The 25,825-nt window shown below is 31.0% G+C and overlaps 4 protein-coding genes and 1 long non-coding RNA gene across 10 annotated transcripts; 2 read left to right on the forward strand and 3 right to left on the reverse strand.

Moving 5' to 3' along the window:
• Positions 1–4: 4 nt before the first annotated feature.
• LOC111306131 (uncharacterized) lies at positions 5–2,065 on the reverse strand. Its single transcript, XM_022904036.2, has one exon. It carries the CDS (start codon positions 1,669–1,671, stop codon positions 286–288), a length of 1,386 nt encoding a protein of 461 aa, XP_022759771.1. The 5' UTR covers positions 1,672–2,065; the 3' UTR covers positions 5–285.
• A 1,972-nt stretch (positions 2,066–4,037) lies between these two features.
• LOC111306132 (uncharacterized) lies at positions 4,038–5,715 on the reverse strand. The gene is made up of 3 exons (XR_016331759.1): positions 5,334–5,715; positions 4,911–4,945; positions 4,038–4,255 (listed from the first exon to the last, which is right to left on the reverse strand). It is a non-coding gene; the product is annotated as an uncharacterized LOC111306132 (long non-coding RNA).
• Positions 5,716–7,860: 2,145 nt separating this feature from the next.
• On the forward strand, positions 7,861–12,958 carry LOC111305317 (glutathione gamma-glutamylcysteinyltransferase 1-like). 2 transcript variants are annotated; one of them, XM_022902731.2, is made up of 9 exons: positions 7,861–8,204; positions 8,431–8,587; positions 9,119–9,357; positions 9,838–10,001; positions 10,455–10,506; positions 11,129–11,356; positions 11,455–11,964; positions 12,362–12,415; positions 12,582–12,958. In XM_022902731.2, exons 1-9 carry the CDS (start codon positions 8,124–8,126, stop codon positions 12,594–12,596), a joined length of 1,500 nt encoding a protein of 499 aa, XP_022758466.2. In that variant the 5' UTR covers positions 7,861–8,123; the 3' UTR covers positions 12,597–12,958. The 2 variants fall into 2 exon arrangements, with proteins under 2 accessions (XP_022758466.2, XP_022758465.2); XM_022902730.2 differs by having other exon boundaries at positions 12,362–12,589.
• A 3,825-nt stretch (positions 12,959–16,783) lies between these two features.
• On the forward strand, positions 16,784–22,914 carry LOC111305318 (glutathione gamma-glutamylcysteinyltransferase 3-like). 5 transcript variants are annotated; one of them, XM_022902733.2, is made up of 8 exons: positions 16,784–16,943; positions 17,057–17,213; positions 17,278–17,516; positions 17,607–17,770; positions 18,051–18,117; positions 18,566–18,793; positions 18,962–19,474; positions 22,738–22,914. In XM_022902733.2, the coding sequence occupies exons 1-8, from the start codon at positions 16,869–16,871 to the stop codon at positions 22,804–22,806; spliced, it is 1,512 nt and encodes a 503-aa protein (XP_022758468.2). In that variant the 5' UTR covers positions 16,784–16,868; the 3' UTR covers positions 22,807–22,914. The 5 variants fall into 5 exon arrangements, with proteins under 5 accessions (XP_022758468.2, XP_022758473.2, XP_089607040.1 ...); XM_022902738.2 differs by having other exon boundaries at positions 18,066–18,117; XM_089750914.1 differs by lacking the exon at positions 22,738–22,914 and adding an exon at positions 22,274–22,462.
• A 1,295-nt stretch (positions 22,915–24,209) lies between these two features.
• On the reverse strand, positions 24,210–25,412 carry LOC149512831 (polyubiquitin-like). The gene has a single exon (XM_089751090.1). It carries the CDS (start codon positions 25,410–25,412, stop codon positions 24,210–24,212), a length of 1,203 nt encoding a protein of 400 aa, XP_089607216.1.
• Between the last annotated feature and the right edge of the window lie 413 nt (positions 25,413–25,825).

Here is a 25,825-nt window from a genome sequence, read left to right on the forward strand (position 1 = left end):
ACTATCAGTTATCACAACAAGAGAATTTCTAGAAGTATGCAGTGGTTTTTCAAAAAAAATGCAACTGAACTGAAGTGGATATTTAGCAACAAAATAATACTATATCTACTTGTCATTGATTAATTGACCAAAACAAAACACAAAAAAGAAAGTAATTACTTAATTTTACCCACCGCAATACAGTGCCAATAAACCTCCAAAAATTCCTATTAATTCAAGTCGGTATTAACTTGTAGTTTCTGTAAGATATATCAGTATTTTTCCATGATCTTTGATGATAAACAATCAAACTAAAACTATCAAAAACCCCCAAAACAGTAACATAACATGAAAAGAAGACGATAACAGCCCAGCATTAGAACCTCCAATGAAGAGGACGGGAATGGGAATGTCTGGCTTGCTGCATTTCTTCAATTTTCCCAAGCTGCTGCCAATGCTTTTACCATGGCTCAATTTCTCATCAACACACAGTTCTGGATTACCTTTTAACCTTAACTTTTCGCCAACCTTAGCAGTAAATTTAGAAGAGAAAGGAACTCTTCCACTCAAATTGTTGTTTTCCAAATTGATTTCCCTTAGAAACTTCAAGAATCCAATTTCCTCAGGCACTTTCCCTTCTAGCTTGTTGTTATCAAGTCCTAAATAAAACAAGTTTCTCAAATGCACCCCCATGGAAGCTGGAATTCCCCCAACCAATCCCATACCAGAAAATCCTATCCCCAAAATACCCCCTAGCTTTTCCCATATTTCTGGTATCTCACCTCCTAGTAAATTTCCACTCAAATACAACTCCTTCAATCTGGGCATATCAGCAAGAAACAAAGGAATCCCAAAGTTACCAAAACGGTTAAAACTCAAATCCAAGAACTCCAAACCTTGTAAGTTACTCAAGCTCCCTGGAATTTTACCAGAAAACCCATTTGAACTCAAGTCTAGCTTCAAAAGCTGTGTGAGATTACCAACTGAACAAGGGACATTTCCCCCAAAATTATTGCCACTTAAGTCAAAAACTTTCAGTTTCTTCAACTTAGACAAACTAACAGAAACCTGTCCACTAAGCTTGTTTCTTGACAGTGTAATCTCTTCAAGGTTAACCAAATCACCAATCCCATCTGGGATACTCCCATAAATTCCATTTCCAGTCAAAACCACCCTCCTCAAACTTGTGAAATTGCGGATGATGCCACTGAGAGGACCAACAAAAGCTGGGTTATTTATAAAGACAAGCTGTTCAAGAGAGGACCCGAAAGTTGTGGGAATCTCAGGGACAAAAACTTGGGTTTCGGTGAAACATTGATAGAAGAAAAGCTTGCGTAGATGTTTGAAGGAAGTGAAGAAGAGAGGGCTGAAAGTGGAGTTTGGAGAGCAAGGAGGGTTTGCTGTGTAATCCGAAACGTAGCCGAAACTCAGTTCTGTGATGTGAACCGTAACGTTGTTCGTGGCGGGGTCGGTAAAATAATCACAAACGACGCCGTGTGGAGGGTAGGAGCAGAGGTCGTCAGGGAAGAGAGTACGCCAGGGGATGGCTGAGTTGATGGAGGAGAGAACTTGGTAAACTGAGTCCTGCTCAGCCGAATTGAGGACAGGTTGCTCCTGTTGCAATGAAATGGTAACGACAGTGAACATGAGAGTGCAGAAAAAGACGAGCTTCAAAATGGAAAGAGCAGCCATTTTTCTTCTTGGTTAGTGGTTTTCTTGAGAGTGAAAAGAGAAGAGAAAACCAAATAATTGTGTGGGAGGTGTTCGGTTGGGATCAAAGCAAAGAGATGGTGATTTTCATTCGCTTTGCTGGAGCTTGCCGCATGGTTATGATGTGCAGATATTGTGAATTTACCTCAATGGACTTGCCCTTGGACTGTAGTGTAGGCTGGCTCTGCCAAGTCGACCTAGCTCTGAGCCTCTGTCCAACCAAACTTCAAAATTTCCTCCTTATCTTTTGTAACTTGAACCCCAATTATGCTCAAAACAAACAGCGAAGCAAAACAAAAAAAAAAAAAAAAGACGCCTCGGCAGTAGTTAATGCAAAATTTCAAGTGTTTAGAGAAATGCAAAAGAGGAGAAGATTAGGGTCAGTGGAAGAGGTTTTTTTGGGAACAATGGACTTTGGATCTTGTTTTTACATAGTTTCGCCAATTCTGTATGTAAAAAACGTACACAAATGTTGGAGCAGAACCAATCATACAATTGGCCAGACCAAAGATGTCAATTTTTTTGTTTTACTAGTACGTGTTTTAAGCCTTCCATAAACTACGAACATTTTTAGCAAACTATCTGGCCACTCAAAAGCACTAACGTAAATGAAAGTGTTCGAGCTTTAAGCCTTTAACCCTGCAAGAAAAAGGCTGGAGCTTCGATTTGTAGTTTTAAGTTTTAACTTCGGTAACAGTAAAAAAGCATAAAACGATAGCCGAAGAGAAGCAGGCAGAAAAACCTAAGGAACAAAGGTAGCGCGGAAGCCGACAATGATGAGCCGCAGCCGCCGACCTACTGTCTCAATGTCCCATTAAAGCGACATGTAACGGACGACGAACGAGGCATTCTGTTGAAACGTGTCGACATCGTACTCGTTGGCAGATGACAGGTGTATATTGTACGGAGGACCGTTTCCGGAAACGACAGTGCATGCGAAGTCCATTTCCGGTACGGTTTGGTCCTGTTCTGCGCAGTGTAGGGTCCATTTACTGGTTTTAACTTTTGCAGTAGTATACTTTTTTCACCTACCCAGCCAAAATTTGCCTTTGCTTCTTCGTTCTTTTTGATCTTTGCGGTTACTTGTTGAAGTGGAAGCAAACTCCATAGACTCGGAAAGTGGAAAGAAATTCTTACCTTTTTTTTTTTTTTCATTTCTCGAGGTAAGCGAAAGAAGCCAAGAGTAAAATAATAGTAATAATTTTATTTACTTGTTTGCTTCTTCACTGTGGTTATGTGGGACAAAATTGGTGACGGATGGTAATTAATTTTACATGGCTATATCTTGCAGAAGTACGATCTTTTGACGGTGGGGAGACGATAATTTCCTGCTACGGTTAAAAAGTTTTGCCAATAAAGTAGTTTCTTTCATATTTACTCCTGATTGCTCTCATATTTGTTTTGAGTTTTGATTCTACAGATATTTGAATTATCACAAAATTTTGATATGCCTTAATAACAGCTATAAAATTTTAATTATTAACAAATATTATAATTTATTTTTAAAATATAAATATTTATTAAAAATATTATTCTAATTAAATTACGTTAAAATTATGTGATAATTCCTACTAAACCAAATCCGTGAGGAGTTAAACTCATAATTGTCCACACACAAAGTTTCTTTTGGATTGTACAAGTAAATAGCTTGATGGGTTTTCAAAGTTTGATTTTAATTCAATGATAATAAGAATAATAATAAAAATAGAGGGTCACCACCATATGATTGGTTTCAGTAACGGAGAAAGTGTACTTTTTTTTTGTTGTACAAGTTTAAATTTATTAAAATATCGCAAAAAAATATTTTTTTTAAATCATTAAATTTGTACCAATCTTTAAAAAAATAATAATAAATGAAGTCCATAAATCTTTGTCATTAAATAAAAAAAAATGGAGGGTCCCTTAATAAAATGACATATATATATATATATATATATATTAGATAACAATCCGTGCGTTGCGATGGTGTATAATTTTCTTGTATAGTATCAACAGTAATAGTCTACATAAGAAATGCTTGAAACTTATGATTATCAATAATCCCTTGTTGTTAAACCTAGATAAAAAAACCTTCATTAGAAGGCATAACATTAAAAATTAATATAGGGAGATATACTTTTCACAAATGACCACTCCTGTTGAAAAGCATTTGCTGACCTCCATGCTTCTTAAACACTCTATCATACATCTTGCATCTGTCTTGTTTCCAGTAATTAGGAATGTAAGGTTACAAAAACTAAACTATAGATTGCTTTTCATCATTTAGCTGCATATTGACTTTAGAAGGAATGATGCCTTCCTCGTCTCTAAGTATTCACAATCAAACTCCATCAATCTATAACAACTCATTGAAAAAATATTTTCAAATGTATAAATGAGAAGAATCTGATATCTCTAATTACATTAAAGTTTAAACTCTTAACTTGTGTACCAACAAAAGAAACATTAAAAATAAACAAAGTTAAGCACAACCTGAACACAGTTGGTATCCCAAGCTCTCACAATCTCATCTTTGTTCCCATATAGAGTCATACATACCCACTGGCAATGAAAATCAACTTTCAATCTGTCACAAAGCAAACCCAGCATCATCATAAGAGTGACATACTCCCACAAATTAACACCAAAAAGAAAGAATAAAACAAAAGCACAGAAACCTTTATTGAACCTCCCAAATTAAAAGAATCTGTATATGTTCCTAAATTTTTGTTTTTAAAACAACAATAGTTTAACGCTTTGATTAATAAAAAAAAAAAATTCAACTACTGATCTAATAATTCAATTTCTCCTTGGAATTTAATCAGCCTACTGATCCAATAATCTTCATTTTTTTTTTGTCTTTTTTAAACCAAAAACCATTTAAAATTAATATCAATGAAAATCATCAGTAATCAAACTAAAAAACTATAAATTAAAAGAATAAATTTCTATTCCTAAAATTAACATTCATATTCAACAAAACACATAGAATAAGACACAAGTACATTTCTATTGTTATACCTACTGCCAATACATACATAAGCATGTTTTTTCAAATCTCAATGACTGGAACAAACTAAAACAGATCAAAGATTTCAGAGTTGAATTATTGGTTCAATTCCTTTCGACTTTGAGCTTAAGGTTTTGTAACCCATTAAATCTGCATGAGAAAAGGGTTAGTAAGTTAACATATGTAGCAACAAATCATGAGTTCCTAAATATAAATTTTAAAAATTACTTACAATTTTCCCGCTTATGCTTTTCAGAAACACAAAATCTGTATAGAGAATCAAAGATAAAAAAAATGGGTATTAGTTTTTTTGGTTTCCTCAAAAAGGCTTTTGGAAGATCCAAATTGTTAATAAATAAGTAAATAATCAAGAGGCAAACAAGACGGGAATGTTTGGATAAAGGAAGGAGTTTAGGCATTTTGGGAAGTGGAACAAACCCAATTGGAGCTGATGGGATTCTAAAAAAAAAAATTGACGGAATTAAATCTGTGATAAAGGAGAGAAAGCTTCTGCAATTGTTAAATTTAAGATTTAAACATTCGACTGGAAGAGATTCAACACAAAAAATCTTGCAAATCTTGCAATTTTAAATCTAAGACAACGATCATCATATGAGTTTATTTAAAAAGTTGGATATATAAAATATGGATTTACCTGCTTTGGATTGAAGTAGAAAAAGCGATACTGGCATGGAAAGCGATGATCCACACGTAGCTTGATGTTGTCCAGAATTTGGTGATAAAATCACAATCCATTTGTTTGGGGCCATAAATGATTGAAAAATGCAAGCATGACGAAATCCCATAGAGATGTATTGATTTGAAGCGTTTGGACTTTTGGGTTTTTTGAGGAAATTTAAGATAATATTGAGGATATTGCTGTAGATTCAAAAAATTTAAGAAACCAATAGGTTTGAATAATTATAAGGGATTCCAAATGCTATTGATTGAAACCAAATAAGGAAATTAAAGGGTTTAATATAAAGAAAGACTGCAGATTTCAAGAAGATAAAACCTGAGATTATCTTCTTGAAATCTATATATATATATATATATATATATATATTAATCTTATTAAAGGATAATTATCTGATAAGCTTATTATGTATAATATATAAAAGCACGAGTGTTACAAACTTTTGAACCGAAGAAAACAAAAATTTGTTGTTTATAATATTTTTACATTATCAATTGAAATATTTTTTATTAAATACATAGTAATAAGATTGATTTAACTTTAATTACAAATAAGAATTTTAATTTAGACTTTCATTAAATAAACTCATTTTATTGATAATATTTATTCAATCTATATTCGATGTAAAACTTTATATAAATGTTAATGTAAGTTTTTGTTAATATGCAAAATTTAGTTGTTTTTACACCATATGCAACTACATGACAACAATAACTACTTGTTTAGGTATATAAGACTGATAAGATTTGATTATGATTATAAAAACTTAAATTGTATTTAGTGCGTAAAATTATTATAAGATATGAAAAATAATATTATGAATTAAATTAAATTAAATATTTATATTTTATTTACATTTGAAGTTAAAATGATTACGATATGATGATTTTATTTATTAGTTTAATTTTTTAAAAAATTTATATAATTTAAATCATTAATTTAATTTTTAAAAGGTGCAATTGGTAGATATTGACACTCGATTTTAAGGGGGGCAATTAATATTATGTTTTAATTTGTTTTTATAAAACATATTTATTATATTCTATAAAAAATATATTTTATCATATTATTAATATAAATATATATATGCTTAAAAAATATATTAAAAGATGAGTTTATAAAATTATAAAAAAAAAAAATCACTATAACACGAAAGCTAAAATCAAATTAAAAAGTTAAAATCAAATTATTGTGATTTAAAATAAATAATTTTAAAGATTTTTAAATAATGATTAGTGGATATAATAAAAAGATAAATAGTAATGTAATTTTAACCCTTTAATTAAATTTCAAGTAACAAAATTAAATTATAAAATCATAAAAAAAATAAAAAAATATTAATATTTTTAATTTAGAGATCAATTTAAATTTATTTAATCAAATATATATATACTAAAAGATTTAAAAATTTTTTAAAAGGGCTCTCAACTAAGAGTATAATTGAACCTAGTTGAGTTGATACAATGAGAAATTCAAACTCGAGTTCGACTCTCAATTCGCGACTCGATACTGGACTTGAACTCGATTGAGTTTCATTTTTCTAGCTCAAGTTCAATTCGTAATCGAAATCGAATTACTCAAGCTCATTCGATTAATATATAAAATAAGTTTGATTTATATACTCGACGATAATTAATGAGAAATTCAAGCTTGAGCTCGATTCTTAATTCGCGGCTCGATACTGAATTTGAACTCGATCAAGTTTCATTTTTTTAACTCAAATTCAATTCGTAATCGAAATCGAACTACTCGAACTCACTCGATTAATATATAAAAATAAGTTCGATTTGTATACTCGACAATAATTCGATTATCTGTACTTGATCTCGAAATCAAATTTGAGATATTTTATAAATTAAAATAATAAAAATATATTTAAATATAAAAACTTGATTAGACTCGTAAGCTATTCGAATCAGTATTAGAATACTCGAATTTGATTCAATCAATAAATTGAACTACTCGAACTTGAGCTTGATTCGATAATAATCGAATCAAACCTGAATAATTTACGAGTACTAATATATTATTTACACTTCTACTCTCAACCACACATTACCATTTATAAATTAAAGATAATTTTTTTTTTATTAAAATATTTGAACGATCTTATAAAAAATAAATTTTTATTATATTATTATTTTTTAAATACAAACCAAGTATATCACCTGATCTTACTATTGTCAAATCAATAACTGTTACATATATATATATTACATAATAATATTCATAGACAAATAAAAAAAAGTCAAAAGTCAAAATTTTATTTTAAAGGTCCAGCCCAAATTGAAGCCAAGTCCGATCCGTAGACATAGGCCAAGGCCTGGCACGGAATTTACCAATTTACCACGAAATTCTCTTCAAAACGAACGTTGACTTGAGTTAAAAATTTGGCATTGACGACGTTGGCTCGCTGCAAAAAAACCGCCGTAATCCCTTCAAAAAACCCCAAATAAATAGATTTCCCTTTCCTTATTTGAAAACTGTTTAGGCGGGCGCCGCGTCACGTCGTTTCGTCGCCGTCTCTTCTCTCTTCTTGTCTTGTGTTTGTGTCTCCGTGATCAAGACAGGCGTAACGGCGTATCAGCGGTGCTTTGAATTCGCCAAGTCCTAAATCTCTGAATCTAAAATTTGATTAAGCTTTGATTGCACAAAATATTCAATTTCCTTTTTGAAGAAACCTAACAAAAATTACCCCCAAAAAAGAAAGAGAACAGAATTAGTATAAATCGAGAAAAACAAAGCAAAATGAAGATGGCAATGGCTGGTTTGTATAAACGAGTCCTTCCTTCTCCTCCTGCGGTCGATTTCGCTTCCTCCGATGGAAAGGTAATCACAACGTTCTCAATTTTTTACCTCTCGGCTGTTTAAGGTTTTTCATCATCCGCCAAAAAGATAATTGTTGATTTTTAGGTCAAATTGAACAATGTGTCTTTGGTAGTAATTTCCAATTAAAGAATTAACGGAATTGTAAACTGCAATTTTTTCAATTGGGAAGTTTTCTTTAATGTTTATGGTTAATAATTCAGTTCCATGTAATGTATTCGAACTGCAGCAACTTTTCATTGAAGCTATTCAAAATGGGACGATGGAAGGATTTTATAGGTTGATATCTTACTTCCAGACACAATCAGAGCCAGCTTACTGTGGGCTAGCCAGCCTTGCCATGGTCTTGAATGCCCTTGCTATTGACCCTGGAAGAAAATGGAAAGGTAAGTTCTAGAATTTAGTGGATATATTTTTCAGCTCGTCTGTGCACTCAAAAGAGGTTTTTTTTTTTATAAATTATTTTATTCATCAACTTAGCAATCTCTCTATATGTAACAGAATTTGTTGTATCATGTTCATCATTGGTAATAGAATGTGTTTGCAGGCTAGAAGGAGCGAATGGCACTTTTAGTGGAATTATAAGAATTTCAAGTTGTCTAAATGTAATGCTGCAAATGGTTTTTGTAACTTTGAAAATGATTTAATATCTTGTCATCCAATGTATGATGCCGATTTTGCAATGTGTTTGTAACATTTAAATTTTGTTGGCAGTTGGTATTAGATATGGCCCGATTCACATCTATATTTACTATTATTTTGGTTGGTTTGAATCGCATCTCCTGTGACTGGAGTAGTGTTTCAATGATATGTATCACGGTTATACTTCTTATTTATTGTATTTGATAGATTAGTAACAGAATTCATTTTCTGTCATCCAAAAGTAGATACCGAGCAGTTATGAGTTTCTTTTGTAGGACCTTGGAGGTGGTTCGATGAATCTATGCTTGATTGTTGTGAGCCTTTGGAAAAGGTTAAAGAAAAAGGGATATCATTTGGGAAGCTTGTATGTTTGGCTCATTGTGCTGGAGCGAAAGTTGAAGCTTTCCGCACAAACCAAAGCACCTTGGATGACTTCCGCAACTTTATTGTGAGATGTTCCACTTCTGATGATTGTCATGTGATTTCATCATATCATAGGGCAACTTTTAAACAGGTGATATTCAACTTTATACTAAGGATATTTCCCAGCTCTTTCATTTGGTATAATGTTATTTAACAGATCAGTTCATGTGCTTGCGGCCTGGGATGTAATAATACTAGGCTTATTTGTATTCATTGTATACTTTTTCATGCTGTGACAATGGGTGACATGCAAGCAATCTGAGCTTTTCTTCCACTTGAGATCAGCTGTCTTTGACATTGATTAGGTGTTTGTACATAATTGTGTTTATCATTGTAAATCATTTGAATATTATTGCATATATTGATCCTTGGTTAATCACTTAGTAGCTAGGCAATTAGGAATTACCATTCTCAAATATTATTTATCATTTATGTGTTAAGTCTTCCATTTTGATTATGATGCCATGCTTTTGACTATCTATTCATTGACTTTTGCCAATATAAAATCAAGTGTATTGCATCCTTTCTACATCTTTTAAGTGGTGGATCCAATTGGCTATATATTTTGCAGACAGGCACTGGCCATTTTTCTCCTATTGGTGGTTATCATGCTGGAAGGGACATGGCCCTGATTTTAGATGTTGCTCGTTTTAAGTATCCTCCTCATTGGGTTCCTGTGACACTTCTTTGGGAAGCCATGGATAATGTTGATGAAGCAACAGGGCAACATAGAGGGTATGCATTTATATCTGCTTTCCAAATTAGTTGTCCAATGTTATCTAAGCAAAATGGCCTTAACAAGCAGCTTTTCTTGGGTGGGGAGGCTAGAGGAAGACTGAAATATTTTCAGAAATATGATTAAGTCGCATTCAAACATATGGAAGGTCGACCAGTAAATTAATTAGTTTACCAGATCTAGTGTATTTGTGATTCTGTTAAAAATGGTTGGTTACAGATTACTATAAGATACAGACATTGCTATAGGCTTGAGCTTCCTCAGCTTGTATGCATGCTTGCCTATATGTTGTAAGAAACTGGGAATGAGAGATGCTGCAAACTGCACTGCTGTCCCAAACTCTTTAGTTTGTTAAAAATTTTGAATCCTTTCATTTTTTTTTTCTGTATTATTATTGGGATACCAAGATGTGTTAATTGCTGATTCTCATTAGGTTGATCTATTTTTGCTAGGTTCATGCTAATTTCCAGACCTCACAGAGATCCAGGATTGCTTTATACCCTGGTAATTTTGTTATCTTTACAGTTTAAATTATACCTGCAGAAATGCTGCTATTCTGCAATTCTTCATATTTTGCCAATATGTATTTTCAAATGATTATTCAAACTTCTTTTCTATGTCTTTTCGGTGTATATGTGGGGTGGCTGGGTGGACTGATTGTTGAATGTTACAGTTAATATCATCAGCAGTAGAGTTAAGATGCATTTGATACAACACTAGAAACAAAAATTTATCACCAAAATACACTAGGCTTCTTTTTCTCATCATTAAACTAGCATTTGGGTGAACTGTTTATTTGTTTTGTGCTTATCCTCTAACAAGTGCAGTTAGGTGTGGTTTCTTGAATTTTGGTTTACTATAGGGGTTAACAACAAATTGTTTACATGTTTATTTGGTAAAATTGCATCTCTTCTGGATGGCAGATGCATCATGCATGTGCTGTGTGTTTGGTAGTGCTAGAGTGACTTTGTCTTGGATAGCTTTACACCTGCCTTGTTTTGAAAGTCTGTCTAGTCTTATGTTTGCCTGTGGGTTTACTCTGTATGATTTAATATATTAGAGCTGAAATGTTGAACTATTTCTATCTCTTTTCTGATGAGGGATTATATGTCTGTTCTTTGCACAGAGCTGTAAGCATGAAAGTTGGGTCAAAGTTGCGAAGTATTTAATGGATGATGTTCCTAATCTTGTGAAGTCAGACGATGTGAAAGATGTTCATAAAGTTCTCTCAGTTGTTTTCTCATCACTCCCATCAAATTTTGAAGAGTTCATCAAGTGGCTTGCAGAAGTTAGGAGAAGGGAGGATGGTGGTCAAAATCTTAGCCAAGAGGAGAAAGGAAGGCTTTCTCTAAAGGTGCTGTAAAACTTCACTAGTCAGTCTTATTTTTCTTTTCCTTTAGTATTTGTGCAGTTTGCCATAGTTCTTTCTTAAAAGTTGTTTTGCCCTTCCAGGAAGAGGTGTTGAAACAAGTACAGGAAACCAGCCTTTTTAAGCATGTTGTAACATTTTTATCATCAGTGAATTCATGCTGCAGAAATGCACTGGCTTTAAGTCGTGAAAGTAATCTGCCTGACATTGCTGCCACAGTCTGTTGCCAAGGGGCAGAACTTTTGGATGGGAAGTTTGGTTCCCCAAAGAGGTATTGCTGTCGGGAAACATGTGTTACAAGCTTGAAGGCTAATGGTGACAAGCCTATTACCTTTGTGTCTGGGACAGTTGTAAATGGTAGCTCTGAGCAGGGGGTTGATGTGCTGGTTCCTTCATACCTGAAAAAGCTGAATTGTTGTGGCTCTAGCCCAACTAGTTGCATTGGGATTTACCCGGCTGGCAATGATGTTCTAACAGCTCTTCTGCTGGCCTTGCCTCCAGAAACGTGGGGTGGTATTAAAGATGAGAAGCTTTTGAGTGAAATGTATTCCCTTGTCTCCACCAAGAATCTTCCCATTTTGCTTCAGGAAGAGGTAACAACATAATAGTGGTCTATTTATCTTTCTGCTTCTTTTGCAACCTTTTGTGGATTAATTTATAAAATAAAATTACTAAATGGGCATGGTAAGGAAATAAGGTTTTGGTTGCTGCTATCATTCTTTTGACTTTTGAGTGAGAACATGTCCAAGTTTGGGGGATGGCATTTAACCGAGTGTCAGTTGCCTTCTGGATGCTCTTTGCACATGTCAGTTTTGTTGAGAACTAACTGCAATACGCGCTAGAGAAAAAACAATGTCCAGCATGAATTCCTTGATTTATTGCTGAATGCTTGAGCAATGTCTGGCAAGTTTACTAACTTACTGCAGCACAATGAGCTATGAATCTGTCTCTCAATGATTTTCTCACTACTCGCAAATTTTGGTATGGCAGGTTTTGCACCTTCGACGGCAGCTTCATCTTCTCAAGAAATGTCAAGAGAATAAGGTAGATGAAGATCTAGGTGCACCTTTATGCTAGCCTATTACACGATCTTCCCCTCGCATACTTTTTCTTCTCTTCCTTTTTATCTTCATTTCTCTCTCCAATAGTATATATTGTTGGTAACAAAGTTAGATAGCACCATAGAAATGTGTTGCCCTTTTTAATACAGCCGGGGGGCAAGTAATGCTACCCCTGTGACGGAAATATCATTGTTACGAGGCAAGGGGAGTTTCCGGGGACCTCAAGACAAAGTGGAAAGAAACGTCATTCAGAGGCAGTAACCTTTGAAGCAATTCCATGTTTTGGGAGTGGTATGGATGCTGCATCACGATGAAGCAATTTTCCTACTTATCTGCAAAATGTTGGTGCAATAAACTGCCCTTATCTCATTACCATACATCCAATGAAGACAAATTTTATTTTTTATTTTAACAAAAGAATGTGAGATGCTATTATCCTAATATTAGCTCCATTTCGCAATTAATATTGGTATATAATTGTAGAAAAATGAAAATTCTAGAATTAACTAGTATTCATTTTCCGCTATGTGTGGTTAATTAAATTGTTTTGTCATTTTATTTAATAAAAAATTTTATCATTTGAATCACATTTAAAAATATTTTTTAACCTAAAAATTTTTCATCAAATTAATTGTTCATGATTTCTAAGAATTTTATTATAGGATTTATTATTTTTTTTAATTTTTTAAAAGGTCTAAATTTTAATTCCCAATTTTATTTTATTACTTTTATAAATTTTTCTCATTTATTTTTTACTATTTGAAATTAAATGTCAATTATCATTTTTAAAATTTTATCTAAAATTTCTCATGATTTAAGTCAATTTTAAAAAATATTTTCATATAAAAATTTCATAAAAAATAATAATTCGTGATTTCTACAAAATTCATTTTTTGAAATATTTTTATTTATTTTCAAAATTTTTATCATCTTTGAAATAATATTTTTTTTCAAAATTTTAATAATTCTATTTTGGCTTGGAGATTAATGTCAATTATTTTTATTAAATTCTTTCTAAAATTTTCCATAATTTGGGTAATATTCAAAAATATCTCATAATTTTTTTAAAAAATTAACCATTTTTTATTATTAAATATTTTATTATTTATATATTTTATTTGTTTTAAAAATTTTAATACATTTTTTTTCAAAATTTAAAATTTATTATTTTTTAACTAATCAAAACCTATCCTAATTTAAAATTTAAATAAATAATAAATTTACAAAATAAAAAAATAATTAAATGAAAACAAAACAAAATAAAATAAAACAAACAAATAAAATTAAATATAATATAATAAATAATAAATAAGGGTATAATGACAATTTAAAAATATTAAACAAGCGTCGCATATTAAAACCTTCAAAGGATTTTTTTAATATAGATGCTTTTATTTAGATACAAATTTTGAGAGTGAAATTAAAAAGTCGTAATGACCTTCGCATTAACATGTGTGCACTTTACCGCTTATTATTTTCAGCAAATGCTTTTCTTTTATTTTCATTAATTATCTGACAATAATTATTTTTATACGCAAACTTCACTCTAATACTTTCATGATATTTTTTTGACATTGTGGAGTGAAGTTTATTCAACGTAAAATCCTAGTATTATATTAAAGTTTTGAAAATTTCAAAAATAAATATAATAGAAGATATTACCAATAAAGTATAATAAGTGGAAAATATCATTTTTTTCAAAAATCCAAATTTCTTAAGCCAAAAAAAAAAAAAACAAAAACTAAAATAATTAAAATAGTCATAAAAAAGTTTTATTCATTTTCAGTTTTTTTCCTCTCTTGATGGTTTTTCATCCATTTTCTTTTTGGACCCTCCCTTTGTATGACTTGTTTTTTTTGTATATCCAATCGATTATTATTAAAACATAATAAATAATTATAAAATAATTATTTTTTATCTTTTTTTTTTATAATTTATCTTTCTTTTATTTCTCTAAAAAGTCCATAAAAAGAAATGTTATTTGCTTAACCATGAAGTGATGTTGTATAATCTTAATAAATTCAGATACAACACAGTGATACGATATAAAAATGATATAAAAAATTATATATATGTTTTAAAAAAATATGTTTCGTATTTATTCATGTTGATATGAATTTCGATACAATATAATTTATGTTATATATATTTTGATTTATCTAAATGCGTGACACGATACAAATAACACTTTTGATTTAATCTCTTTATACAAATATATATTTAATATTTTTAACACATTTATTACATTTTTATATTTATTTTAATTTAATATATACATATAAAGATTATTTTAATTTTAAAGCTTTTAATTACGATACTTAATTAGTTATTTAATTTCATATAAAAATTTATTTTAAACATTTAATTATAATATTCATTTAATAATTATTATAACATTATTTTTTATATTAATATTAATAATAAAAATAAAATATTAATATTAATATTAGTCTTATATATTATTATTTTATTTTTTAATTTTTAATAGTTGATTATTTTGAATTTAATATTAAAAATGAATATAATTATGTAATATAAATTAAATTTTAAAAATATATATATATATTAAATACATAGTAAATGAGTATTAAATTTTTTTATTTTTTTAATATGTAAGTATTTTTTTATATTATTAATATGTCAAAATTATTAAGTTATAAATGATGAATAATTTATAGTTATTTATTATTTTAATCATATTTTTGTATATAGTAGTGTTAGTTATTTTTATTCATGTATATTAGTGTTAATTGTATTTATTTATGTATATCTATATTATTCATATTTATTCGTATTATATTTAAACTAATTAATTATATACATATTAATTATATTGTGTCACATATAACATCATATTAAACGTGTCATATTCTTATTTATGATTTGAACACTTTTATAATTCATTTTATATTTATATTTTAATAATTTATATCATTACACATATTAAATATAACATAAAATATAATACAAAAATACAAATTATCATATATAATGTTGTACATATCTTCTCTCTTCCTATCCTTATTTCATTACTAATAAAGTATAATATATGAAAAATATCAAATTTTTTTTCAAAAATCTAAACTTCCTGAGAAAAAAAAAAAAAAACTAAAATAATTTAAAAAGTCATAAAAAATAAAAAATAATTAATTTTTTGTTTTTTTCTCTTAATAGTTTTTCACCTATTTTCTTTTTTGACCCCTCCTTTGCATGACTTGTTTTTTATATGTCCAATCAATCATTATTAAAAATATAAATAAATAAATATAAAATAATTACCTATTTTCTATCTTTTCTTTATAATTTCTCTTCCTTCTACTTGTCTAAAAAATCCAAAAAAGAAAGTTATTTCCTTAACCATGTGATGTTGTACAGATCTTCTCCCCTTCAATTCTTATTTCATTGCAAAGGGGTTTTTTTGCTCTTAAACCTTTTCTTTTAATTTTTTACTGTTCAATTTTTTAAAAGTTTAAAGAAGTCATAAGATTAAAGATTTAGATAATTATAAGATTTTTTTTTGAAACAGTATCTCCTAATCTTGCTGGAGTTTATGGCTTTGCTCCCTGTCCCAGTGTTCCGCGGAACCGACTGTCACCTCCTCACAAGCCACTAAAGCCGACCTCACGAGACCTTAAGGTTCTTGGCTCTTTGCTCCCTGATCTATGTCTCGTCTATGTTATGTATTGACATTGTTTGATCAATTTTTTTTTCGTTTGTTTGCATTTGAATGTTATTATTGAGATTTGACTGATAGAGCCTCAAATCTAACTTTATTAGAGGATTTTTTTTTCTTTTAATGGGTGTAGTATTTTTTTTTTTAATTTAACCTTTGAAATTCTGACAGAAGTCATTGGCATCTTGCTATTCCCTTTTTCTAAAGAATTTTAATTTTAATTTTAATATTTAAAGCAATGTGAATAGCATAAATTTTTTGGAATTGAATTTTTATGAAATTTGGTTTGATTGTTGTATTTGGTGAGAGGGAAGAAAAAATTTCAGGTTGTATAAAAGGACTAAAGTATCTGATTTGGTTATAGGTGTGAATCAATTAAGTTTAGTTTGGACAGGTATAAAATACATTTTAAAATAAATTTTAATTAAAAGAGATTATTTTTATTTGTTATTATATAATATTTTATTTTGATGAAGGGATAAAATGGTTTTTTTATTCTTAAACAGGTGTCATTCAACGAATCTATGGGTTAGTTTTCATACTGACAGATCTATTGTATAGATGTAATGCACTAGGAGTTGACTGCAGTCTAGGTTCGCGTTCATTCCACGCGGATTAGACACGTAGTTGGTTGGGGTCATTTCTTAATATGTATCATGACCGCACCGTAACGCTAACTACTTCTACTGCTAGTCTACTACCGTTTCGAAAGTCACAATTAGAGAGGGCAACAAAAAAAAAAAAAAAAAAAGCAGCATAGACAATGGCGTTAGCGGGTCTTTACAGAAGAATTCTTCCCTCTCCTCCTGCAATCGAGTTCCCTTCTCCGGAAGGAAAGGCAAGTACAGAAGAAAACCCTAATTTCTCTCTTTCTCTTTGTCTTTCTCTAATCTTTTTAAATCTTTATTTATTATTATTTTTTAAAAAAGTTTAATTGTAATTTTTTTACAGCAACTGTTCACGGAAGCTTTAGCAGGAGGAACTGCGGAAGGATTTTTCAAACTGATATCATACTACCAAACGCAATCAGAGCCTGCGTATTGCGGACTTGCCACCCTCGCCATGGTCTTAAACGCCCTTGCCATAGATCCTGGAAAAATCTGGAAAGGTAATTTCCTTTCCCTTTTTTCCTTTTTTCTATGTAATTAAATTTCTTCCTTCAATTTAATCAGGGCCTTGGAGATGGTTCGATGATTCGATGTTAGATTGCTGCGAGCCTCTGGAGAAAATCAAGAGTCAAGGCGTCACTTTTGGGAAAGTCGCTTGTTTGGCTGTTTGCAATGGTGCTCAAGTTGAACCTTTCAGGACCGATCAATCTAGTCTTGACGACTTTCGGAAACGCGTGATTTCGTGTACTTCTTCCGAGGATTGCCATTTGATTGTCTCATATAACAGAGCAGTTTTCAAGCAGGTAATCATTTCGATTACCCACAATTCAATATATATTAACTTATTGACCTTTTTTTGCGTCTTACCTATTTGAAATGGCAGCTGGTTGCAGACAGGAACCGGTCATTTTTCGCCAATAGGGGGTTACCATGCCGGAAAGGATATGGTTCTGATTTTGGATGTTGCTAGATTCAAATATCCTCCTCATTGGGTTCCTCTATCGCTTCTTTGGGACGCTATGAATACTATCGACAAAGACACCGGACATCACAGAGGGTAATCTGATTTTTTTCCTCTTCATAAAGTTAGGCTTTGAATGGTTGTTACTTTTATTACCTGTTACTTTTTATTTATTTATTTTTTTGTTTCTATGCGAGTATGCTCAACTTGAATTTGCATATTGTTTGAAGTTTCTAGCTTTATTTTACAATCTACCCTTTATTGGTTGATTGGATTGTTGTAAAATATGTCAGATCTCAAACTCGCTAGCTTGTTATTAGTTATTACTACCTTCCTGTTGTGATTTAGATGTTAATATTTGCTAATCACAACTCAGGCTTGCTTTCTGCAGGTTCATGGTTATTTCAAGGCTTCAGAAAGCAACATCTGTTCTTTACACTGTGGTACTTTAATTTATCATTGGCAGCTCAGTCCCGTCTAACTCCATCTTTATGTCTTGATAGAAATCCTTTACAATAGTCTTTCTTTCTCCTCAAGGATCAGTTTAATAAATAATGACAGTTGAAAGAGAATAGTAACAAATTGTGAAATTTGATTCATTATTAAGTGGCATTAAAATTTTGAATATGCTCTTTAATATAACTTAATGCAAATTTGAACCTGGGACACATGTAGGGGAGCTTAAAATCTTAAACTAAAAATAAGATTTTAGTTCTTATAATATGATAAATATTACATTCTTTGCTGTTGATATTTGTGATCCTTTTCCATCTCTATGTACGTTTCAAATCTTGAATTGTTTTTTGTTTTGTTGCTTTCATTATGTTCGTTAGAACTCTGTTGTTCAAAGAGGTGATAAGTGTTACTGCATCCATTGTGGATCAAATGCAGAGCTGTAGACATGAGGGTTGGAACGCAGTTGCTAAGTACTTGACAGAAGATGTTCCCCTTCTGTTCACTTCCAAGAATCTAAATGATGTTGATGATGTATTATGTGTTGTATTTAGATTAGCACCTTCCAATTTGCGAGATTTTATCCAGTGGGTTACAGAGGTTCGGAGACAGGATGATGGCGGTACCGTATTGAGTGAAGAGGAGAAAGGAAGGCTTGCACTCAAGGTATGATGGGCATATTTGTTTATCTTTCTCTGCACTACCATTTATCTTTCCTGTTAATTCCTCCTTTTGAAGAGTGTGAATTTTCAATTTAGAGCTTCACTTATTTTGATTTCTTTCCATGACTTGGAAGAGAAAGTAACAAAAAAAGTTACTAATTTGAAATTTCAGGAAGAAGTATTAAAACAAATACGAGAGACTGAACTATTCAAACATGTGACGAGATATTTGGCATTTGAGAGCTCGTTGTGTAAAAATTTGGCACCTTCAGGTTACAAAGATGGGTTAGCTGACATTGCTGCAAATGTTTGTTGTCAAGGAGCAAAACTTCTAACTGGGAAAATCAGGTCAGCAAATGGATTGTGTTGTAAAGATATGATTGTAAAACTTCTAAAAGCTGAGAGTAAGGAAGCTGTCACAGTGGTTTCAGGCACAGTAATCACTGATGGCACTGAACAAATGGTTGATATGCTGATCCCATCATCTCAAACAGAGCCCAGTTGTTTTTGTGATTTTGACCAAAATAGTTGTTGTGGTATACATCCATCAATAGGGGATGGTCTGACGGTACTTCTTTTCTCCCTGCCTCAAGATACCTGGCTGGGCCTTAAAGAGGAGAAGCTACAGGCAGAGATGAAGGGCCTTACATCCGTTGACAATCTACCAACTTTGCTCCAAGAGGAGGTAATGTCTGGTTCCTTTTTTTTTATGAAATTCTTAGTATTTCCTTTTAGGCATAGACTTTATCGGTTTTTCTTTAATCATTTTCCAATGGAGTTAATTACATTTTGGTATCTCAACTTTGAGAAAATATACAAATTGATACCTAAAGATATAAAATATACCAGTTGCACCTAAACTTTCAAATTATGTATCATGTTAATCTAAATTCTAATATTGCAAATCATATTAGCTTGTATATGTGATGTTTGACAAATATGATCAAGTTATGTGTTCATCACATATATTATCAATATTTTTCAATATAAATTAAAAATATATTTTTTATCTGAACCATAAAAGTATTTGTTAAGGATCGGTCAATTATTGTTTGTCACATGACTTTCACATAATATCTACGGAGATTTTACAAAATATTTAACACTTTTTTTTTACAAATGATAAGCATATAACAAAATTATATTGATTAGATATCATATAAGCACGTTAACAGTATTAGAATTTGGATTAAAATGATATATTAGAATTTGTCCATCTCAGGGGGTCAAATAAGAGACATCAAAGTTATGAACCACGTACTAAGTGGTGGAACTTGAAAGGGGACAAAATGACAGCGTTTAGGGATAGATTAGTAAAAGAATTTGATTAGAATACCAATGAGGATGTAGAAGTAATGTGGGAAAATATTACAGTTGAAATTTAAAGGGTTGCTAAAAAGACACTTGGGGAATCTAAGGGTAAGGCACATTAGGAAAAGAATTTTGGTGGTGGAACGAGGATGTGAAAAAGGCAATTAAAGCTAGGGGGGAGTGTTATAAAAATTTATGAAATAATAGGGATGAGTAGAGTTATTGGAAGTATAAGACAACAAAAAAACAAACCAAGAAGGTTATTCAAGATTCAAAGAGTAAGATCCATGAGGTGTTATATAGAAAACTAGAGACAAGAGTTGGAGAAAATGCATTGTTCAAAATTGCTAAGAAAAGGGATAAGAAGAGTAGAGATCTTAATTGCATTAGATGCATCAAAGGCAAGGACAGAGGAGTTTTAGTGAAGGATGAGGAGATTAAAAGAAGATGGAGAGATTATTTTAATAATCTCTTTAATAACAGTTTTAAGCATGATATAGGTGGGTTGTACATACCTTCACAGAATGTAAATTGTGTGTTTAAGCGTAATATTAAAAGCTATGAAGTTAAAGAGGCTTTGAGAATGATGAGAGTAAAGAAAGCTGTAGGACTCGATGATATCTTGATCGAAGTCTGAAAATGCTTGGGTGAAATAGGGATAAGATGGTTGACGGATCTTTTCAACAAAATTTGGCATACCCAAAAGATGCCAAAAGAATGGAAAAAGAGCACTCTTGTGCCTTTTTACAAAATAAAGGTGATGTACAATATTGTGTGAACTATCGAGGAATAAAACTTACAAGTCAGACTATTTGGAATAGAGTAATTGAATTTAGGTTATGATGTGAGATCATTAATTTCGAAAACTAATTTGAGTTTATGCGAGGATGTTCTACAATAGAGGCGATCTACCTTTTGAGGATTTTATTAGAGGCTTTTTGGGTGAGAAATAAAGATCTACATATGGTATTTATCAACTTGGAGAACGCATACGATAGAGTTTCTCGAGAAGTGCTTTGGTAGGCCTTAATGAAGAAAAGAATACCTTAAGTACATCAACATAGTTAAAATGTGAGAATGGTTGGGGGCATGACAGATGGCTTTCTTATTACCTCAGGATTACATTAAGGCCTAGCATTAAGTCCTTTTCTTTTTGCATTAGTTATGGATGAACTCATATCACATATTCAAGATAAAGTGTCATGCTGTATGTTGTTTCTCAATGATATAATCTTAGTTGCTGAAACTTGTGATGCCTTTAATACGAAATTAGAATTATGGAGTACATTGGAGTCTCAAGGTTTTAAATTGGGTAGATCTAAAACTGAATATATGGAATGCAAATTTAGTAGTCACAAAGAAGTAAGTATTAGTGTGATTAAGTTAGATGGTGAGGGAGTATTAAAGAGTAGCCAGTTTTGATATTTGGAATCAATTATTCAAAGTGATACTGAAATAGAAGTAGATGTCAAACATAGGATTTAAGCATGATGGGTGAAGTGACAAAGTGCTTTGGTTTGTGTGATCGCAACTTGCCTTTAAAGTTAAAAGCGAAATTGTATAAAACAACTATAAGGCTTACATTATTATATGAAATTGAGTGTTGGGCTGTTAAGAAACAACATGAAAAGAAAATGAACATAGCAGGGAGGAGGATGCTTAGATGGACGTGTGGTAAGATTAGAAGAGATAAAATCATAAATGAATAGATTCAAAGAAAAATTAAGGTTAGTTCGAATTGAAGAAAAGATGAGATAGGTTGGTTTGCAATGGTTTGAACATGTGAAACGTAGGCCTAGCTGACACCAGTTAAGAGAATTGAGTCTTTAGATCTAGCAAAACATCTAAAGGTAAACCACGAAAGATATATATGTAAGTAATAAAGAACGATATGAGGGTTAAAAAATTAGATGAAAAGGTGATTGTTGATAGAAATGAGTGATGCAAGAAGATTCAAATTATATCCTAACTTGATTCTCTTATTTGGTTTTTTATATGGTCGATCTCGGAGTATGAGATATAAGGCTTAGTGTGATATAAGGCTTAGTGTGTTGTTGTATTATTTGAAAGTTTATGGTGCAAATTGTGTATTTTATTTCTTTAAATGTCAATTTGTATGTTTTCTCAAATTCAACACCAAAAGTGTAATTAATTCTTTTTCAATGACTTCTAGGTGCCATCATCATTAGAGCTGATGAATCTTCTTGTGTAAAATATTGATAATTCGTGTATTTTTATCGTATTCTATAAAAAAATTACATGTTATAATTTATGTAGCTATAAAAATGTAAAATACATTTTTTTTAAAATTTTGTTAAACTTATATGGTTTTTAATAAAATTTTAAATCATTTCATTTTGTATCTTTGTTTGTATTATTTTTATATGATATCTTTATTTCATGTTTTAAATTACGAAGTATGATGTATTAAATTGCGAAGTATGATGTAGACAACTATTTTGGCCACTAAAGGCAGGTCACAGATCCTAACAAAAGGTACATAGGCTTTTGGTTAAGAATTCAATTTTCACGGTCATGCCTGATTCATATTGGTTATTCAATTGCAATAAATCTTGTTTAATTAAAAGTAAAATTTCATCTCAAAGATGTCTGTCTGTCCTATTATGACCTTGACAGGTTCTGCATTTGCAACGACAGCTCTCTTTCGTCAAGGCTGATCTCAATATGCCACCCTCCTCTTCTTGATTTTTCCTTAGACAAGCATGTCCAAGAACGCTAGACAAACTTCTGTATTGGATTCATTATGAAAGTCGTTTAGTTATATGCAAACCTCATTTTCTTGTGCGCTTTTAATATCCAGAGAATTTCTATGTATTATAGAATATATTTTATAATTATGGTTATGAATGTTTGGTGGAAAATAATTTTTTAAAAATGATTTCTAAAAAATATTTACATTTTATGAAAAATTAAAGATTTTTTGTTATTTGGGTGAGTTAATGAGAGATGTATTTGGTTATTTTTTTAAAATTTTTTTCAAATAATATTAATATAACTTTTAAAATATTAAAAATTATTTATTATTAAAATTATTAATATTAAAAACAATTATATTTTAATAATAATATTTAATATTAAAATATTATGTTAATATAAGAAATACTAAAAATGATAATATAATAGTATTTATTCTTAAAATATTAAAATTTTAATTTTAATAATATAAAAAATTAAAAAATTAAAATTAAAATATCAAAAGATTTTTATTGTTAATATTTTAATTAAAATTAAATAAAATATTTATATTAATATAATAATATTTAAGTAAAATCAAATTCAATTTCGATTTAAAATATTATATTCAAAACTTTACTTGAATAGAATTATAAAAGTATTTAACATTATAATATTAAAAAAATTTTAAGGTTAATATTAATATTAAATTTTTAAATAAAATTAAATAAAAATATTATTTATTAATATAATAATATTTTAAATCGAATCAAATTAAATTTAAACTTAAAAAGTTATGTTCAATGTTCGATAGGAATAAAATTACGCTTAATAGTATTGTTAAGTAATTTTATTTGTAGATAGTTATTTTACAAAAAATATCTTTTCCTTTTCAAAAGTGTAAGACAATTTAAAATATATATTATTTTTAATTAATCAATAAGTTATTTTATGTTGATCAGTTAATTTTTTTCAAATAAATATTTAAAAATATAAAAATTATTTTTTACTAAACAAATGGAGTCTAAATTTATTAGTTTTTACCAAAATTTCAATATTATTTTATTCTAATTACCAAACTTGGCCTTTCAATTCCCCTGCATCTTAATTCCTAATTGAATGCTAGGCAGGCGTTTCTGACAAGTGCCACAAACAATTGGTTTCTTCATTGTAGCAGCAGCAAAAAAATACTCTATTATTCTAAACAATCAGTTAATATTTTTGTTTGATAGAGTTAAAAAAAAAAATGCTCTTGCTGGGAAGCCTTGAACAACAAAACGAACTAAACAACTAAAATTCCTCGTATTCATTCACCTAATCAAGTCAAGCCTCCAGCCAATTAACTAAAAACTATTCTCTCGAGCAATTGTTACGCTGATGAAAGCTAAGTCAAATAAAACCAATAAATAAAATTCCTAGTAAAGACAGAGTTCAGCACCAAGCATGTTGCCTCTGTAGAAGGGCCAGAAGAACGACCAAGATCTACCACCAAATTTCCACCTTAGATCCCAAAGATTCCTCAAAGCAGCCTCATAGTGCGCCAAATTCAGCGTATCCTCAGCCTCGTGCTCAAGTTCTTCATCATCATCGATGTAGATAAGCCTTTGTAGCTCATACGGAATCCCACATATTTGTTCAATCTTTTGCTTCACAGTTTTGATATCAAAGGAAGGTTTCGGGTTTACCTTTGTGGTTGTGCCATCTGCTCCTGTCACATTTATTTGAACCAGTTTGCCTAGAGAAAGAATACATCTAGACAAATTAATTCCGTATTGAGCCAGCATTTTGTTGCCTAATAATGGATTGTTGTTGTGGAAGAGACATGGCTGACCATAAATCTTTTCTATCTCCTCTTCAGGGATCCGACTCAAAATTTCATTGATGGTATCTGTGTTTCTGGCTTCAATCAAAATGTTGTCCTTGTTCTTGTCCCCTTCCCCTCCACTAGGCACATTGATAATTAACTTCACTGGAGAACCTCTGAGTTCCAGATAAACTTTGTCCCTATTTTTAAGATTGTAATCTGATAGATGCTTCCAATCCTTGAGTTGCTGATGTTGGTGAACTAACTCCTGCACACAAATTGGCACTCCAAGCTGGCTCTCAATGACGGTCTTGACATCTAAAATTGTATACCACTGTTTCACATTGATGTCACAAAATAATAAACCAAAATACATTATATGCAGAGACACTTCTTTGGTTTGATCATCGGATCCAATTATCGCATAAACCACAGAATCCCCATCAATGCCGAAGGCTTCTAGAATTTGGGAATCCTCAAGCAACTGGCCTTGGTAAACAAGATTTTGGCTGTTATGTGGGATCCCCAACTTCTCAAATATACCATCCTTGATATCACTGACATATTTGATTCCTTTGGCTTTGAGATAAACTGTATCCCTAACTTGTGGCATCTTTATGGTAAACTTTGGTGACAAGCCAAGTACATAAAGTTCAGAGCCCTCGTTCATGGAGTGAAACCCTAGAGTTTTATCATCCTCTTCAAGCCTGGCCATATTCTTTTTATGGAAAAGAGTCTGTTGATTCAGTGCGACATCAGTAACTTTCTCAATCATCTTCTTGACATCATATAGAGTACTCGATTTGCTTACCATAAGTATTCTTCCAAACCACTACCACTAACCCTTATATCAAAACTTGCAAGATCTTGTTCCAACCAGGTAATAAACGAGTCCTGGTCATTGTCGGCCAAACACAGGAGTCACGACGAGATAACTAGGCAACTCGTTGTGAAAAAGGTCGATGTGATCATCGTTATATAAAAGCTTTCCACCGTGTTTCAGCAAACACTTATCCAATAACATTAAACCCGTCAAGCTTTACATGAAAGTCTTGACATGTCGAGACGTGTACCATGGTTGCACCTCCACCGTTACAGGCTTCCAACAGGGCACCTTCACAGTCACCTTTGAACCACACTGTTTGGGATGGTTCGGACCCATGGGACAAATAAAAACATACAGGATTGACCCATTCCCGATCTTGTTTGCTGCTAAAGTTTTGTTGT

The sequence above is a fragment of the Durio zibethinus genome, chromosome 21, assembly GCF_047325235.1.
Source record: "Durio zibethinus cultivar Kanyao isolate XHJ-2024 chromosome 21, ASM4732523v1, whole genome shotgun sequence".
Lineage (NCBI taxonomy): Eukaryota > Viridiplantae > Streptophyta > Magnoliopsida > Malvales > Malvaceae > Durio > Durio zibethinus.

Excerpts from the sequence above, each read along its gene's own strand:
- LOC149512831 (XM_089751090.1), bottom strand. The coding sequence starts at position 25,412 with ATGGTAAGCAAATCGAGTACTCTATATGATGTCAAGAAGATGATTGAG.
- LOC111305318 (XM_022902733.2), top strand. The coding sequence starts at position 16,869 with ATGGCGTTAGCGGGTCTTTACAGAAGAATTCTTCCCTCTCCTCCTGCA. Across the intron at positions 17,517-17,606 it reads ACAGAGCAGTTTTCAAGCAG|ACAGGAACCGGTCATTTTTC; the intron begins GTAATCATTTCG and ends AGCTGGTTGCAG. Across the intron at positions 17,771-18,050 it reads GACACCGGACATCACAGAGG|GCTTGCTTTCTGCAGGTTCA; the intron begins GTAATCTGATTT and ends ATCACAACTCAG.
- LOC111306131 (XM_022904036.2), bottom strand. The coding sequence starts at position 1,671 with ATGGCTGCTCTTTCCATTTTGAAGCTCGTCTTTTTCTGCACTCTCATG.
- LOC111305317 (XM_022902730.2), top strand. The coding sequence starts at position 8,124 with ATGAAGATGGCAATGGCTGGTTTGTATAAACGAGTCCTTCCTTCTCCT. Across the intron at positions 10,002-10,454 it reads GCAACAGGGCAACATAGAGG|GTTCATGCTAATTTCCAGAC; the intron begins GTATGCATTTAT and ends TATTTTTGCTAG. Across the intron at positions 11,965-12,361 it reads CCATTTTGCTTCAGGAAGAG|GTTTTGCACCTTCGACGGCA; the intron begins GTAACAACATAA and ends TTGGTATGGCAG.